Here is a 14,448-nt window from a genome sequence, read left to right on the forward strand (position 1 = left end):
CCCTGTGAGTATCTTCAGTAAAAACAGGTGAGCGATTGAGGTGCCAGAACCAAGAGCAAGAAAGCAGCAAACTTTCTTGCTTGTGGTGGGAGGAGATACCCTGCCCTTAATATACTGTAGAGAATTCACAGGTTAGAGGTGCTGTGCTCTAGTGCTCCAGGCAGTTGCCGCATACAGCTTAAAGGCCTGGGATGCCATCGATGGCTTCTTACCTTGTGCTGGTCAGGGAGCCCAGGTGCTGTCTTAGCAGGAGCTGCAAGTAGGGACCTCTCTGAAGTTGCTGCAGATCCCAGCGCTGCCGAGGCACTATTCAAAATCTGCCTGTGTGCTGTCGATTGCTGACTTCTCTGTTAAAGCTGTCCTGATTGTCATTAAGGACTTGCTGATCTGACAGTGTTCCTGGTCTTACACAACCTGTTACTTTTGTTCTAATTCAGCTACCTATTTACTCTTTATGGAAGACCAGGCTGTATTTCTGACCCAAAACGTACACAGAGGTTGTCTTTGTATTTCTGGCGTCCATAGAAGGATTATGAACCAGTACCTGTCTTAGATAAAATGTAGGCTGGGCACGTTGTCCCACCGTATATTAAGAGATTACAGTCAGAGATGCCAGGGGATATGGGGAAGGTGAAAGTGACAAGGTGATGGGGTGTGCAGTAGTGTGCCATTCTGTGCACTAGCAGTCTTGTCACTGTCAAGTTCGTGGGAAGATGTTTACAGCAATAGAGGGCATTGGAGGAGAATAGTCAAAACAACTGGATTGTTCTGGAAAATGCGAGAAAGTGAGGGGGGGAAAAAATGACGTTAGCTTGGAGGGTGTGAGGGGAAAGCATGTGCAAGCAAGAAAGTGTGTACATCTTAAATGTGTGGTAAAAATCTCTAGCTTGCAGAATTCTCTGCAGAAGACTTCTAACCACAAACAAATAGGCCAACAAATGGGTCCTGGAAACGAGAGGCAGCAAAATGCAAAACTAGACCAGCTACCTGCATGCAAATAGAGTAAGGGAGAAAGTGTGTGCATGTGCATGTGTGTGGTGTTTCTGTTTTACTAAATAATTGGCTAGTCAGCCTTTAGGAGTTTCTTTTCTGCTCTCAGATCTTTAATTCAGTTTTTCCCCATGGCCTGAAGGTAGGGCGGCCCATAGTTTCTCAGTGAAGCAGTTCTCAGCGGGCTGTATTGCGCATTATTTTTGTCTATGATTTCAATTAAAGCTAGTGTGCACTTTTACCACGAACTCATAATTTGAAAGCTAAAATTTTTTTCTACTAACTTTTAGCTTCATTTTCAAGCAGAAGGTGGTGATACATGTTTAGCGTTGTTGGTTGGTTTGTTTTTGTTTTTTTTCTTCTATACTTCAGTATTCCACCCTTCAGGGCCTTTGAGCAAATTTTTTACAGCAAAAATTGGCTCATCAAACTTAGCTTACTTGTAATTTGGGGAAGGATAGATTGTGGGCTGTCCCAGCATAGATGTTGTGGTTTAACCCCAGCCAGCAACTAAGCACCACGCAGGCGCTTGTTCACTCCCCCTGCACCCAGTGGAATGGGGGAGAGAATCGGGAAAGAAAAAAAAAAAGTAAAAGTAAAACTTTTGGGTTGAGATAAGAACAGTTTAATAGGACAGAAAGGAAGAAAATAATAATAACAACAATAATAAAATGACAACCATAATAATAAAATAATTGGAATATACAAAACAAGTGATGCACAATGCAATTGCTCACCACTCGTCAACCGATGCCCAGTTAGTCCCTGAGCAGCGATCCCCCAGGCCAACTCCCCCCAGCTTACATACTGGGCATGATGTCACATGGTATGGAATACCCCTTTGGCCAGTTGGGGTCAGCTGTCCTGGCTGTGTCCCCTCCCAACTTCTTGTGCCCCTCCAGCCTTCTTGCTGGCTGGGCATGAGAAGCTGAAAAATCCTTGACTTGGTATAAACACTACTTAGCAACAATTGAAGACATCAGTGTGTTATCAACGTTATTCTCATACTGAATCCAAGACGTAACACTACACGAGTTACTAGAAAGAAAATTAACTCTATCCCAGCGGAAACCAGGACAATAGAAAATGATTTTTTTCTTATTCTGGTCATACCCTTCAAATACTGGTTTGAAGCGAGTGTTGGAAGTTACCTGCAGGGTAGGCAAAGCCAAGTTAAGTGCAGGGTGCTGTGTCCCTTTTAACCAGCAGCTGTGTGCAGAGGAACACCCTGAGTTCGCCAAAATCCTAGTGAGAGCTCAGCAGACAGGTAGGAGCGGGTCCATAATTAAGAAGTCCTAGAAATAAGAGGGGTCGGAGCTTTTTCAACACAGCTGTGTGGCTGGCACTGTTGTGGAGATCTCTGTCCTCTGAAGATATCCCAGAACACTTCAGCTTTACAGCTTTTCCTGAAAACCGTGCAGTACAATGTAAATACATTTCATACAAATGCATACAGAATTACAGAAACCAATGATGCCAATTCTTCATCTCCTATAGTAAATGTTAAAGACTACCGCCAGCTAAGTGTACTTTATTGTTGGAGACTATATTGTGCCAGATGCTCAGCACAACACACTGCATTGTGGTTCTTTTAAGGCATGTCTTTTTAAGGAAACTTTTTGAATAATTCCTGATTGTTCAATGGTTTGAGAGAATGAACTTAAGTAAGTTTGTGTATTTAGTTAAAAAAAAAAGGAAGCGGGGAGCTTGTTGGATTAGGCAGCAAAGCTCCCTTCAGGAATGTTGAGTTTTAACTGTAAAGTATGCGTGAGGTCAGGCATTTATTTCAAAGATTAATTAAAGATTAGGTTCCTGTGAACTCCATTTAACCTGCATTTCTATTTCTTTTTGTAAGGCAAAAAAGATCTTACAACTGAAACTTCCTTTCTGTTGTTCCACTAGCTTTTTCTCCTTACCCAGCATAAAGCAGCAAGGTTTACAAGCAGCCCAAGTTTTTGCAGAATTCGTATTGGGTGTGAGATCTGAACTTGGAGGCTGTAACCTCAGTGTACTTCTTCAGATAGTGCATAATACGAGAAGTAATTTGGTTTGATTAAAAACACAGTTTTGTTTAAATTGAAATGCTCTTAATTCTCATGCCAGCTAGAGACATGGTATGCGTTGTAAAACAGGTCGATCGGGAGGGTTGTGCTGTGCTTAAACATTTCAGGAGAGAAAGAAACCAGTGCCTTGTTCTCTGTCTCTCCCCACAAGCCCATCAAAGGAGGCTTTCTTTTTTTCCCTTGAGGGGATTGGACTGGAGGAGAGTGGCAGGAGGTGACAGCCGTGTCCTTTGCCATTCTCCCCACTTAAGCTAGCTGAAATACCAGGAGAAGCAGGCAGAAGCGAGCCCTCACTTCCCCTTCGCAGCAGGAAAGTGGTTCCCCTGTGTTGCAAGGGGAGCAGCCAGTGGCAGTTGCTGCCTTGGTGTGGCAAAAGCAAAAGGTCCCCAGGGCTGGTTCGCTCTGTTCGCCCGCTCCAAAGCTCCTCTCTTGGGAGTTTTTTTTCCTGCACTGGCATGGGCTTGCGTGGTCCTGGCGAGGCAGATGGTTCCCTTCTCTATCTGCAAAATGGAGATGTGTCAATGTATCAGTGCAACGCTCGTGCTGGGTGTGATTGCTGCTGCAGTTCCACGTCCGGAAATATTGCAGGAGCCTGATTAATCTTGACATCAGACAATGAGAAACGAGACTGATCTTGTTAACACATGGCTTTACGCATCTCTGTTTTGTTTGGTGTTTTCCTTTCGCTCAGCACTGAGAGCGCGAAGATGAGCTTTACTTGTGTGTTTCTTTTAAAAGACTGAGATAGTTTGCGTTACCTAGGTGATTTCCATGGAACTTTTCATTATCAGATGCCCAGAAATAGTCCTGTGAAGAAGGACTTAGCTAGACTGGCAGCTCACGAGGCCAACCCTTCTGTAGTCGTGAAGTTACAGAACTGAAGACTGTTATGTTAAAATCAAGTGCGTAAAGTTGTGGTGAGAAGCATTTGTCAACTTTCTTTCCTCTTCAGTTGCAACATCTTTGGCTACTTTAGAGCTCGCCACAAATGACTAATGCAGATTTTAAATTTGGTTTGAAAACTGCTTTTATGTACTTCCCAGGAACTCTGTCCAAAGTGCCTGCTAGTACTTTTTAATTTTGCACTTTGGCTGGTGGTTTCTTGCTCTTCCTTGTCATGGGTAGGCGTACAGTCAGCGGTTTCCTGACGAGGACTATTTGCCTGGCTGCCTTTTTTCCAAAACCATTGTACGACTGTGTCTTTACAGCTGAAGATCTGGACAATGTGCCAGAGAGACTGTTGGACTTTTGGGATACTAAACACAGCGCATTTTGCAAGCACGTTACTTCCCTTCAGAGCAGAAAATGTCCGTGGTATCAAGCATTTGTTTAGGGAGAAGTGACTGATAACGTGGTGCCTTAGCACCAAAGACTTTAATAATTTGGGTGGTTTTAGCTATGTTTTAAATGTTTAATGCTTGAGTTTTTGACATCTGGTACACACAAAATACTTAAAGTCTTTTTACATGCTCAATGTCACTGTAAAAGAGACTTAGTAGTTGGCCTCAGACAAGGATGCAAGGATTTCACTGTTTAAGGTTTTTAATGCAATTTTCTGCTGAAACAAAGAGGAATTGGATGAGTGATTAAGTGAACGATTGCGATGGATGCGTCATGGAGTGAGCTGGTGTTAGTCACTGAATGCCGTAAGAGGAGTACAAGCGCTTGTGTCGGAGAGCTACTCTGAGATCCATGGGTGAAATGTATGGGGCAAAAAAAAAAAAAAGGAATTAACATCATGATTTCCTGTATGCTAACTGTCTTGGAGGGGAGCAAGAGCAAGCAGTTCCAGGTGGGGTCTCAAACCGCTCTGTTGGCCATGATATTCCTCCTGCTCTCCTGGAGCTCATCTCTGGATAGCCAGGGGTTTTCAGCAAACACCAGAGAAGTTTCACAGCAGCCCACAAGAGGATGCAATCAGGTGGGCTGAAAGCCTTCCTCTGCCAGAAAGCCAGGACTTTTTAAATAACAGAGGTAGTTGACACCCTAGAAGAGATGTCTCGTGCAGACAAGGAGACAGAAATGGTGATGCTGGATCCGATTGCCAGCACGTGGTCTGCAGGCTGCAGGCAAGGAGGGGACAATAAAGAACAACGTAATCTCCTGCCAGCAAAATTTACTCTGAACACCAAATATTTACCAATGGTTTGTGCGCGGACACCTCGGGCTGACGAGTGTCACATGCTGCTATCCATCCTGCCCGTCCACATCTGGAACTTTTGGCAAATAACTCTCAAGTCCTTTTTAACTTCTCCATGTGCTTTGCCTTAATGTTTTCTTGTGGGATTGAGCTGCTGGTGTTACATAGAGCTCGTTAAAAGACATACTTCGCTCTCTACTCTGTAAAGGTACAAGGTATTGCAAGTGCAAGGGTCCTGTGAGCCTTACCTCCCTGGTCGGCCTGGCTGCAGTCCCCGCTGCACTCTTTGCTGGAAAGGTTAGATGAGATGAGTCTTGCCCCAGGCTTTGGCTTTCCCTGCTGGCTGACCCCTGTCTGCACCCTCTTCTGCACTAAAAGAGATGAAAAAATAGAGCTATTGTAGAGCCTGTCTCTCTGAAGTAGGAAAAGGCAAAAAATGGTTTTTTTCCTAATTAATGCAAATTGTGTTTTCTAAAGGGATGCTCTCATCTTGAAATCCCCTGCGCTGCCAGGGGCAGAGCAGCTTTGTCAGCACCGCAGGCTCTTTCTGAGCCTGAGCGACAGCAGTTTGGAGCGTGCTGCTTTGTGCCGCAGCAACGTCCACCCCGAGAGCACGGAGCAGGGCCTCGGTGGGCTGGGATGTGCCAGTCCTGCCGGGGAGAGGCTCCCGTGGCAGGCCTGCTTTTCATGCCTTTCCTCATTTTTCTCTTCTGTGTGTTACATTTCAAAACAAAAGGGTGTTTCTACTAAAACAAACACGCTTAAAACTAGTTAAAAAATGCCCAGCTCCTTTGGTTGATAGGAAATACAAAAAACCCGTTCTTTTTTACTCTAAATGTAATCTCACCGCTTTCCTGAACAACTCGGTGAAGATCACAAAACTACGACTGTAAGTAAGGGGTTGGTTAACTGGGGCGTGAACACCAGCTCTGCTCTACTTTATACACAGGATAGGAGAAGGGGATCATGGTTCATGGGGAGACCTCCACAGGAGTGTCCATGCTTCCCATTCCTTTTCATCTTCCCAAATTTACTGATGCCCTTTCTCCCCGCACATGGCATGAAGTTTTTATGTGGCACCAGTGGTGCTTGTGCTTAGAAATAAGTTCGCACTTGTGCAGCAAGTGGAGGCAAGGTGAGCTGCTTGGGGTGGATCTATAGGAGAAGAGCCCAGGGCTGATAAAAAGCATCTAAAAACTGCTGAGCAGCTCACTTGTGTGTGGTTGTCCTGTGCTGGAGAAACCATCTTATGGAAAAACAGCTAATACCCAGGTAACCGAGCTCGAACCAGCCACGTATGTGGCAGTGCCAACTGGTTTGCAATGAAAAGACACTCCCGGAGAAGCAGCGGAGGAACAGGGCACCAGGCTTTGCTTTTAAAACATCTTTGTTCCACCATCCTTCTCTCCCTAGTTATTTCCTTGTGGTTTTAGGGGCATTTTCCCAACAACCAGCTGCATGAAGGGGACTCCCTTCCCCCTCGCTCAGCTGTGCAGGTCTTGTTCCCAGCAAGGGCTGGGCGCTTCCACCGTGGGGCTGGTGCTGCTCTGGGATGAGGTTTTAAAGAGGGAAGGACAGCTACTGAAATTGTCTCCCTAATCAGAAACTGGAGCTTGGTTGCTGTGTCGTGTCTTAACAAGTTGTTTCTCTTAAACTGCAGTCCCAAATTTGTCAGCCAAAACCTTCTGCTGTGCTGGGCTTCAGCAGAAAGCATCGCGCTTCCTAACATGAAGGAAAGCTACTTTTTTCCTCCTGAAGGACAGGCCTCTTGCTCAGTTAATGTTTCTGGCAGAGGGGAGATCACTGATGGGGAAAAGCCGTTGGCAGCTTCCCATCAGTCGGCGGCTGCGTTTGATCTTGACGCAGCTGCGGCTTTCCAGCTAAGATCTCTCCCTGTGCTTGTTGACCTTCATCATGGGAAAAAACCAAGGAGTTGCTCTTCTGTGCAATCTAGATGGCAGCAAATGTCTGATTTCTACATGATGGACGTGAGTATTAATGATTTCATGCAAGATCTGAATCTTATCTTCAGGGGCCAGGTCCTGATACTGCCCTTGGGGACAAGAGGTGGCGGCACAAGAGGCCAAGGGATGCCACGTACTGCCCTGCTGTGCGTGCCATGATGCTCTGGGTACGTGGGCGAACATGGGGCCAGGCGCTGAGCTCAGACACAACCCAGGTTAAGAATTCATCTTTGCTCAGGGCTGGATTTAGAAATCCCCCCAGGTCAACCAAATTCTTCCTCCCTGGGTTGCCAGCTCTTTGCTGTTTTGGGGTAGGATACTTTTTTGCCTTCAGTCCCCAAAGTTTGGTTGGTTGAACATGAGCTTGTGGCAGAAAGCATCCTTAAATTTAGCTGAGCTGCTTGCCTGGAGGGGAGCTTGCTGCTGAGGGGGGTCAGGGTGATTTTGGGCTCTTTAACAGGGCAGTTCGTGGGTACTCTCTGAGATGGATCAATGTACTCAGGGCCCGTTGGATGTCCAGGTCTGATGGATCTCGTCCCACCTCAGCAGCGAGTGTCTGGGAAGAAACCTGTTCTGCCTTCCCAAAAGACAACATGGGCAAAAAAAATGCTCCTCGTGTTCAGCCCAGCTGCCATTCAGACACTCTCCCCTTTGCTCAGTCTGACCTCTATTTTGTTTCTGTTGCTATCATTCTCTCTTTAACCCCTTTTCCAGCTCTGCTCATAACAGATGTAGCCTTTTCTGTACTGGCTGCTCCCCAGAGCAGCGACCTGTACAAAATATGTATTTCCACTTTCCCAGCAGAGCAAATAAAAAGCTGAGCATCGCAGGCAGGGCCCAGAGCTTCGGGACCTCCGGCTGCTCCAGCCATCTGCCGGCTTTGCTGCTCTGCTGGGGAGGAGTGTTCGAGGGGTGCAGGAGTGAGCCTGGATCCCCACTGAAGCCAGGACCAAGCTCCTGCTGGCTGGGACAGGGGAAAACCTGACCCCTGAGAGCGGAGTGACCCCGCAGCAGTTAGGGTTTATCTGATTTCCGAGCCGTTATGAATGAGAAACTTCCTTATCGGGATCCCGCGTCTGGACAGATATCACTTTGCCTGTGTGCCTCACCGATAAGCACCAGGACCGTGGGTACCCATGGACTCACGGGAGCCCATCCATCCAGCTGGCTGCTTGTCGGAAACACAGGCTGCAAAGTAAACCTGCGCTGCCTGGCGAGGAAAAAGCAGCAGAGAGAGTGGCCTGACACGGTTACGTCAGACTGTTCCTCTGGACCGCTCCTTCAGACTGAGCTGCTCCAGCAGCGTTTAGGTGGGCTAGAGCAGGGCAGGTGTTGGTGTCCGCCAGAGAATTGGCTGAAACACCCCCGTGATGCCCCTCTGGGTTACTGAAATGGGCTGACTGGGAATTTTTTTTGCCCTACATCCCCTGCCTTTGACAGCAGGATGGACGTCCTCATACCAGGCACTCCTGCGGTGTGATCCCCATTTAGTGATGTTACTAAATTACTCGTTACTCCTAAAGCCAACTGGGAGATAAAACAGCCCTGAGAGTTACGACGTAGGAGCAGTTCATCACTTTAGATTTTGAAGTGTTTATTATAGCTTAGGGGCTACTCCCAGATTTTTCAGGCACATAATGAAGAGTCCCAGATGTCTGGTCAAGGGGCCAGGCGCACAGTGCTGAGGCAGCCCCCTCCTTCCGCCTGCCCCCTGCTCCCCAAATGAATGCCTTAGAAAACTGCAAAGCTCTTAATCTGCTTTGCATGTGATTTGAAAATAATGGTAGCGCTTCAGTGCAGTAGTTGTAAGAAACGCTCCAGGAGCGAGCTGCGTTCTCAAATACCTGCTCCTCATTTATTTTCCTCTTTTTATAGGCTTGCTCTGTTGGGGTATTTAATCTTCCAGCCTACATACACAGGATCTATGCAAGAGGAGTATTAAGTTATGAATCTTTCTTGCAGTTTACGGGAGGTAGATTTGAGGTAGCTGACCTAGGTATGACGACTGTCCTCTCCTCTGTGGATTTAAAATATTCGACTTAAAAAAACCCCTCTTTCTCTTAAACTCTGATAGTCATGCAATGGCACGTTTCAAGGTTAGTGTTCCAATATAGTATAGCTCGTGTGCTGTTCTCTGTTTAAAAACAGAAAAAGTGTGTTAACTTTCAGCAATTTGTGGCCTCTGGCTCAAGATGAGATTTTTTTTTTATTTGTGCTGATTATTTGCATTTTATGTCCCAAGTGGTTTACAGAGAGGTAAATAATTGCACAGCATTCCTCGGGCATCCCACGGCACTCCACAAAGGGCATGCTTTACTCTTAAGGCTTGTACATCCCAGATTGCTTCAACTCCAGGTCTCCAGTATCACTTTCACGTTTGTAGGAAGATGAAAAGCTCTTTTCTTGCCAAGCAAGCGGGGTGCGGGCTCCGGCGGAGCGCAGCAGGGCAAGAGGAGATGGGCACAGGCTGACGCTCCCCGCAGGCTTCTGGCCCCCATCGTGCAGGTGTATGTGAGACAGGAGAGTGGAAAATTTTCTTTGGTCTTCCCATGGTTACCAATTGTAAAGCAATCTCATTTCCTGAGGCACGCCACTGACACAGAAGAAAATAACAAAACCGTGTGGCAAAACTGCCAGCGCTACAAGTTCCCCCATCGGCTGATGGTACGAGACAGATAACTCAGCTCTGCGTGATCCCCCTCCAGATACGGGGGTTTTGCAGCTCCCACTGACCCCCAGCAGCTCCCCGTGTTCCTGCAGGATCCCCAGCCTCCCACCACTGTGCACCGCTCCGGCTGCATCCCATGGGGCTTCCAGTGCCAGGGTGGAAAAAGCCTCAGGCTGGTGGGAAGGGCAGAAACAGCCAGCGGAGAGGTGCTTTCCCACATGGGGGGTTGTTTGTGAACGCTGGAGTTGTGCGGAAGGGGTCAGCGTGTGCCCGTCACCAGCGGAAAATCAGAGGTGTTATTGCAGGAACGGTTTCTGCAGCCTGCAGTGGGTGGAGGCTGATCGCCTCCCCCTGCGCATTCGCCCAGCTTCCTATTGATGCTGAGCACTGCTTTTAAAAAAAAAAAGAAAAGAAAAAAGAGTTGATGCTAAAAATACAAAGTAGAAATGAGGCTGGTAGGAGTAACCACAGCACGCGAGTCCTTCTGCGCCTGCTTGGTTTGAGTCTCTTATTTTTCCCGCGCCAGAAAAAAACCCATGTGCAGAGGCTCATAATAAATCGCATCGCTGCTGAACGTGCAGCTCAATCCCTCAGTCCGGCAGTAAATCCCAGCCCAGAGATGGGAGCTATCGGAGGGGTCTCCTCTGCCACTCATGGGGTTTTGGTGGAGCGCCGTGCCCTGGGGAAAGTTACCACTCAGCCCAGATCCCCACCGGGGGCCTCCGTGGACTTCCCACCACCTAAAAATAGATTTACCACAGACAACTTAAACTATCAGCTGCAGCATCATCGAAGATGATGGCAGCACGTCAGTGCCCCAGTTGATCCAGCAGCTAATGGTATGACTAAGAAAAACCCCCACGGCTTAGATAACCTTGTTGTTTGTAATCTATTCTTAAGTGAACTCAAGCCTGGTTTAATCACAGCTAAAAGGCAAGCAAAAGGTATGAGCTAGCTGAAAGGCAGCTTCCGTGTATCGATCTATGTAAGGGCATCCATGGCTTTCCAGACAGGCTTCTTGCGGAGCCGCATGCTGTCCAAACCCTTTGCCACGCTCCCTGGGGCGCTCGTACCACACGGCGATGATCTGGCCAAGCAAATCCGCTATGCCCTTTCAGAAAGGGGCCAACACATTTCTACCAGAATATTTTCCCTGAATTAATAAATTTTTTCACTTCTACTGTGAATATGTAAGACCCTGTTTTCAAAAAAAAAAACCCCAAACCTGGCATGAGATTCCAGAGATAATTTGCTTTTGTGGAAAAAGATTATTTCCCAGTTGGTGAAACTTGCCCCAACTGCAAGCGGCCGGCTCCTAACGCTCCTGCTGAACTGACATGGGCTCGAGGCAGGGAAAATCACTACCAGTGCCAATGCCAAAATGCAGTTGACTGAAAGTCAGGGGACATGAAGCTCTGCTTTTTCTCTCTGGAAGAAACAGCAAACACCGTGGTGCCCTCTGAGCATCAGGCAGGTGCTGGGCAGGATGCACGCCTGGACCACAAGCTGCTGGCAGCACACGCCTTCAGTTGGGCTGGTTGGTCCCGGGTTTGCTTTTCTCCTCAGGCAAAACTGGAGATGAAGGCAGTGGGGATTTTTTTTTTTTGGAGTGATGAAGGCTGGGAGGCCAGAGCACTGGGCTTTTCTGTACATGTCTCACCCCCGTCAATCAGGAAGCGGTGACGCAGGTTATGGGTTGGGTTTGAGGTTTTGGAAACCTTTTCTAAAAGTCGATCTCCTCGCCCCGTCGTATTTCTGAAGTGTGAAGCCGTGGTGAAGGCTGGTGCTGAGCAGGGGGATGCCGGCCAAAATGCAGCTCCTTATCAGATGTAATGGGAGGATTTTCCTGGCTATTTGTTTAATCCTCTTTGTGGGATACACAGCACAAGGTAAAACGGGGCGGTTGTTCTCTCGGTAATCCTCTTTCTGGGCTATGCGGTGTAGGCCAAGCGGGCAGCCTCCGAATTTTTCAAACTGACCTTCTTCTATGGGTAATGAGATCTACTCAGAAAACCTGTTTTGCTAACATTTCATTTTCTGGAGGGGGAATGGTAAGAAAAGGTGCTTTTTGGAAGTGAAGCATTGCTGCATCCCTTTCCCAGTCCCTATGAGAAAAAGACTTCATCAAATACGTTGTTGTATGTGTGTATACTTTTAATACATATATTTCAATATAAATATTTTTTTAACCGGCCCTTTCATAGTGGTCCGGTTACTACTGTTATTCAGTTATGTAGTTACAGACAGAGTACGTAACAGTTCCCATGTCATAACTACTACGCTCTACTTTCTTGGGAGGGCAGGAAAGGAAACTAGTTGTAAGTATGAGGAAATTAAACGGTTTATTCGGTACAATATTGCAACACACAGCACTAAAACAACTAAACGGAAATGTTGATTCATTATGACATGTACCCTGTGGATTTGTTTCTTGTGAAGGAGAAGTGCTTTTCAAGCACATAGAGTATAATTTGTCCCCAAACCAAGGCTGTGATAGTGATAGGCTTTCATTAGGTATCTACCACTTGGAGGCTGATCTTTGAGGGATTATGGCCTGCTTTTTGTACCTTGTTTATTTGCAAATTATTCAGCTACAGTTGTTTATTTTGTTGCCACTGTTATTATTGAAAACCTTCTTAATAATATGCTAAGAGAAGAAAATAAGTATGAAAAAGGAACACGCTGTAAAAGAAGCAGGAAATGATACCTGTGAGATCTTTTTTCTCTTACAGAAGAGTGTAGGAGGTAGCTGAAAGTCATCTAGTACATTATGGAAATATATAGGGCAATAGAGAAGTGTAATTACAGAAAAGTATTCCTAAGAAACCGAGAAAAAATAGATAAAATGCCAACAGGGGGAGAACGCGCCAGGAGGCTTCAGAACAAATTAATTACATGAGACCAAGAGGAAGGACGAAATGCCACTGTTTTTATCTTTACTATGCAATCGTTATTTTCTCCTTCTGGTATTTTTTGAAGACCCGCTTTTCAGCGACAGCCCTGATCAGGCACCTGGGGGGCACCAGAACTGAAACTGTGGGTTTACGTAACCCTGAGTCGTGTCTAGCAGATGCCTGAACTGTCTCTCCTCCGTCGATGTGCTCCGAGAGCCTACGTAATCCCCAAATCTGCCCCCACGGCAGGTGGCTCTTGGCACGCCTTGAGTTTCTGACCTCCCCACCAAAACTCATCCCATTGAACTTGAAGGTGCTGAGCTGAGGCACAAAAAGCCAAAGCAGAGTCGGCTGTGACCCTCGCTGGAGCCAACAGAAAAAGGGGAGGGCATAGGAGCCAGCTCCCGACTGGGGTGGCTTGTCCCCAAGAGATTTGAGATACCTCCACCACCTTCAGGAAGAGCTGCAGGTGGCCGAGCCCGGAGGTCCCCCATGGACATGCCATGCCCCAAGCTGGGGATGAGCCCTGGTGTGACATTGGCGCAAGGTGGTGGTTTCCCACGGGGTTTCCATTTCTAATTCCCGTGGACTTTCCGGTGCCGTGTGTGAGAGATGCACTCGATGCCTCTGATAGCGAAGATTTCACTTAGGCTATCAGTAGCTATTTAAAAAAAGGCTTCAGGGTTAATTTAGCTTTCGGCAGTTGAGCAATCAGGGCCACACAAATTACTTTCTTCCGCTCCTTTAAGCTTTACTAGGCGCTCATAAAGTTAATAGGTCCTGGTGAATAATGTCCTGGTCCCAGTGAATAACGCAGGGCTGATTTGATCAGGTGCTCCGGTGCAGAAGGCAAGGTACAAGAGAGTGAGGTGCCGACCCGACGCCTGGTCCGCTAACTGCATCGAAGAGAAGGGGCCCTGGTTTTACATGCCCACCGGCGGAGCCAACAGGATCCTTCCTCCCATGGCAGATCCGTCCCTGTAAGTTCATTTGCCGCATGTTTGTCATTAATGCTAGCACCCAAAAACATCCAGTATTCCTGTCTCGACAGTCCTGTTGCAGCGTGGCTCACCCATGGGAACGTGGGGCTTCCTTGTGTTCACTTAAGAGATAATAAACAAAATAATAAATTTGGAGTAAACTAGCTGCTGCTCTGCATTTCAGGATGAAGCGATACCAGGAGCTGGGCGACATATTCCCACTCTCAGATGAGGAGTCCGGCTCTGGGTCCGACGCCACGGTAGAAGTGGAGCCAGCCTCCGGGTCGGGTCTTGGTGATGGCGACAGCTTCTCCGAAGCGAAGCTGCCCGTCTTCCTAGCAGGCCCACGAGGCAGCGAGCTGAAGCAAAAACTAACGGAGGAGGATCTGCTCCTGTAGGGCTGGAGACATCGGCCTCCTCGTGCCGGCAGCGGCCTCCCTCGCCTCCCGCACCCCCTCCCCAGCGCCTGACCCGACGCGAGGGCCACGAAGCCATTTCAAACCAACTCGGAAGCAATAAAAACTTTGCCTTAAGATCTTTATTGCTTTCACTCACTAAAAAAAAAAATAATCTTTGTTCGGTCTGAACTCGCTCTTTGCTTTTTGCGGGTGGGCCACCCATCCCGATCGGGGGAGGGAAAACGGGTTTCGGTGCCCCTGCCTGATCTGTGCGGATGTTATCGTGCTCCAGGGGTAATAAATTAAAAACCTTTGCGTGGCGGGAGCCGCCTGCCCCTTTTACAAAATCAG

General features: G+C 47.4%; 1 protein-coding gene across 1 annotated transcript; it reads left to right on the forward strand.

The window, feature by feature from the left end:
• The first annotated feature begins 11,539 nt into the window (after window positions 1-11,539).
• Window positions 11,540-14,232, forward strand: SRGN (serglycin). The gene is made up of 3 exons (XM_052800045.1): window positions 11,540-11,714; window positions 13,552-13,699; window positions 13,884-14,232. Exons 1-3 carry the CDS (start codon window positions 11,624-11,626, stop codon window positions 14,095-14,097), a joined length of 453 nt encoding a protein of 150 aa, XP_052656005.1. The 5' UTR covers window positions 11,540-11,623; the 3' UTR covers window positions 14,098-14,232.
• The last annotated feature ends 216 nt before the right edge of the window (window positions 14,233-14,448 follow it).

This window comes from Harpia harpyja, chromosome 10 (genome assembly GCF_026419915.1).
Source record: "Harpia harpyja isolate bHarHar1 chromosome 10, bHarHar1 primary haplotype, whole genome shotgun sequence".
In the NCBI taxonomy this organism is placed as follows: Eukaryota; Metazoa; Chordata; class Aves; order Accipitriformes; family Accipitridae; genus Harpia; species Harpia harpyja.

Excerpts from the sequence above, each read along its gene's own strand:
- SRGN (XM_052800045.1), top strand. The coding sequence starts at position 11,624 with ATGCCGGCCAAAATGCAGCTCCTTATCAGATGTAATGGGAGGATTTTC. Across the intron at positions 11,715-13,551 it reads TGTGGGATACACAGCACAAG|GTGCTCCGGTGCAGAAGGCA; the intron begins GTAAAACGGGGC and ends TGATTTGATCAG. Across the intron at positions 13,700-13,883 it reads CCCATGGCAGATCCGTCCCT|GATGAAGCGATACCAGGAGC; the intron begins GTAAGTTCATTT and ends TCTGCATTTCAG.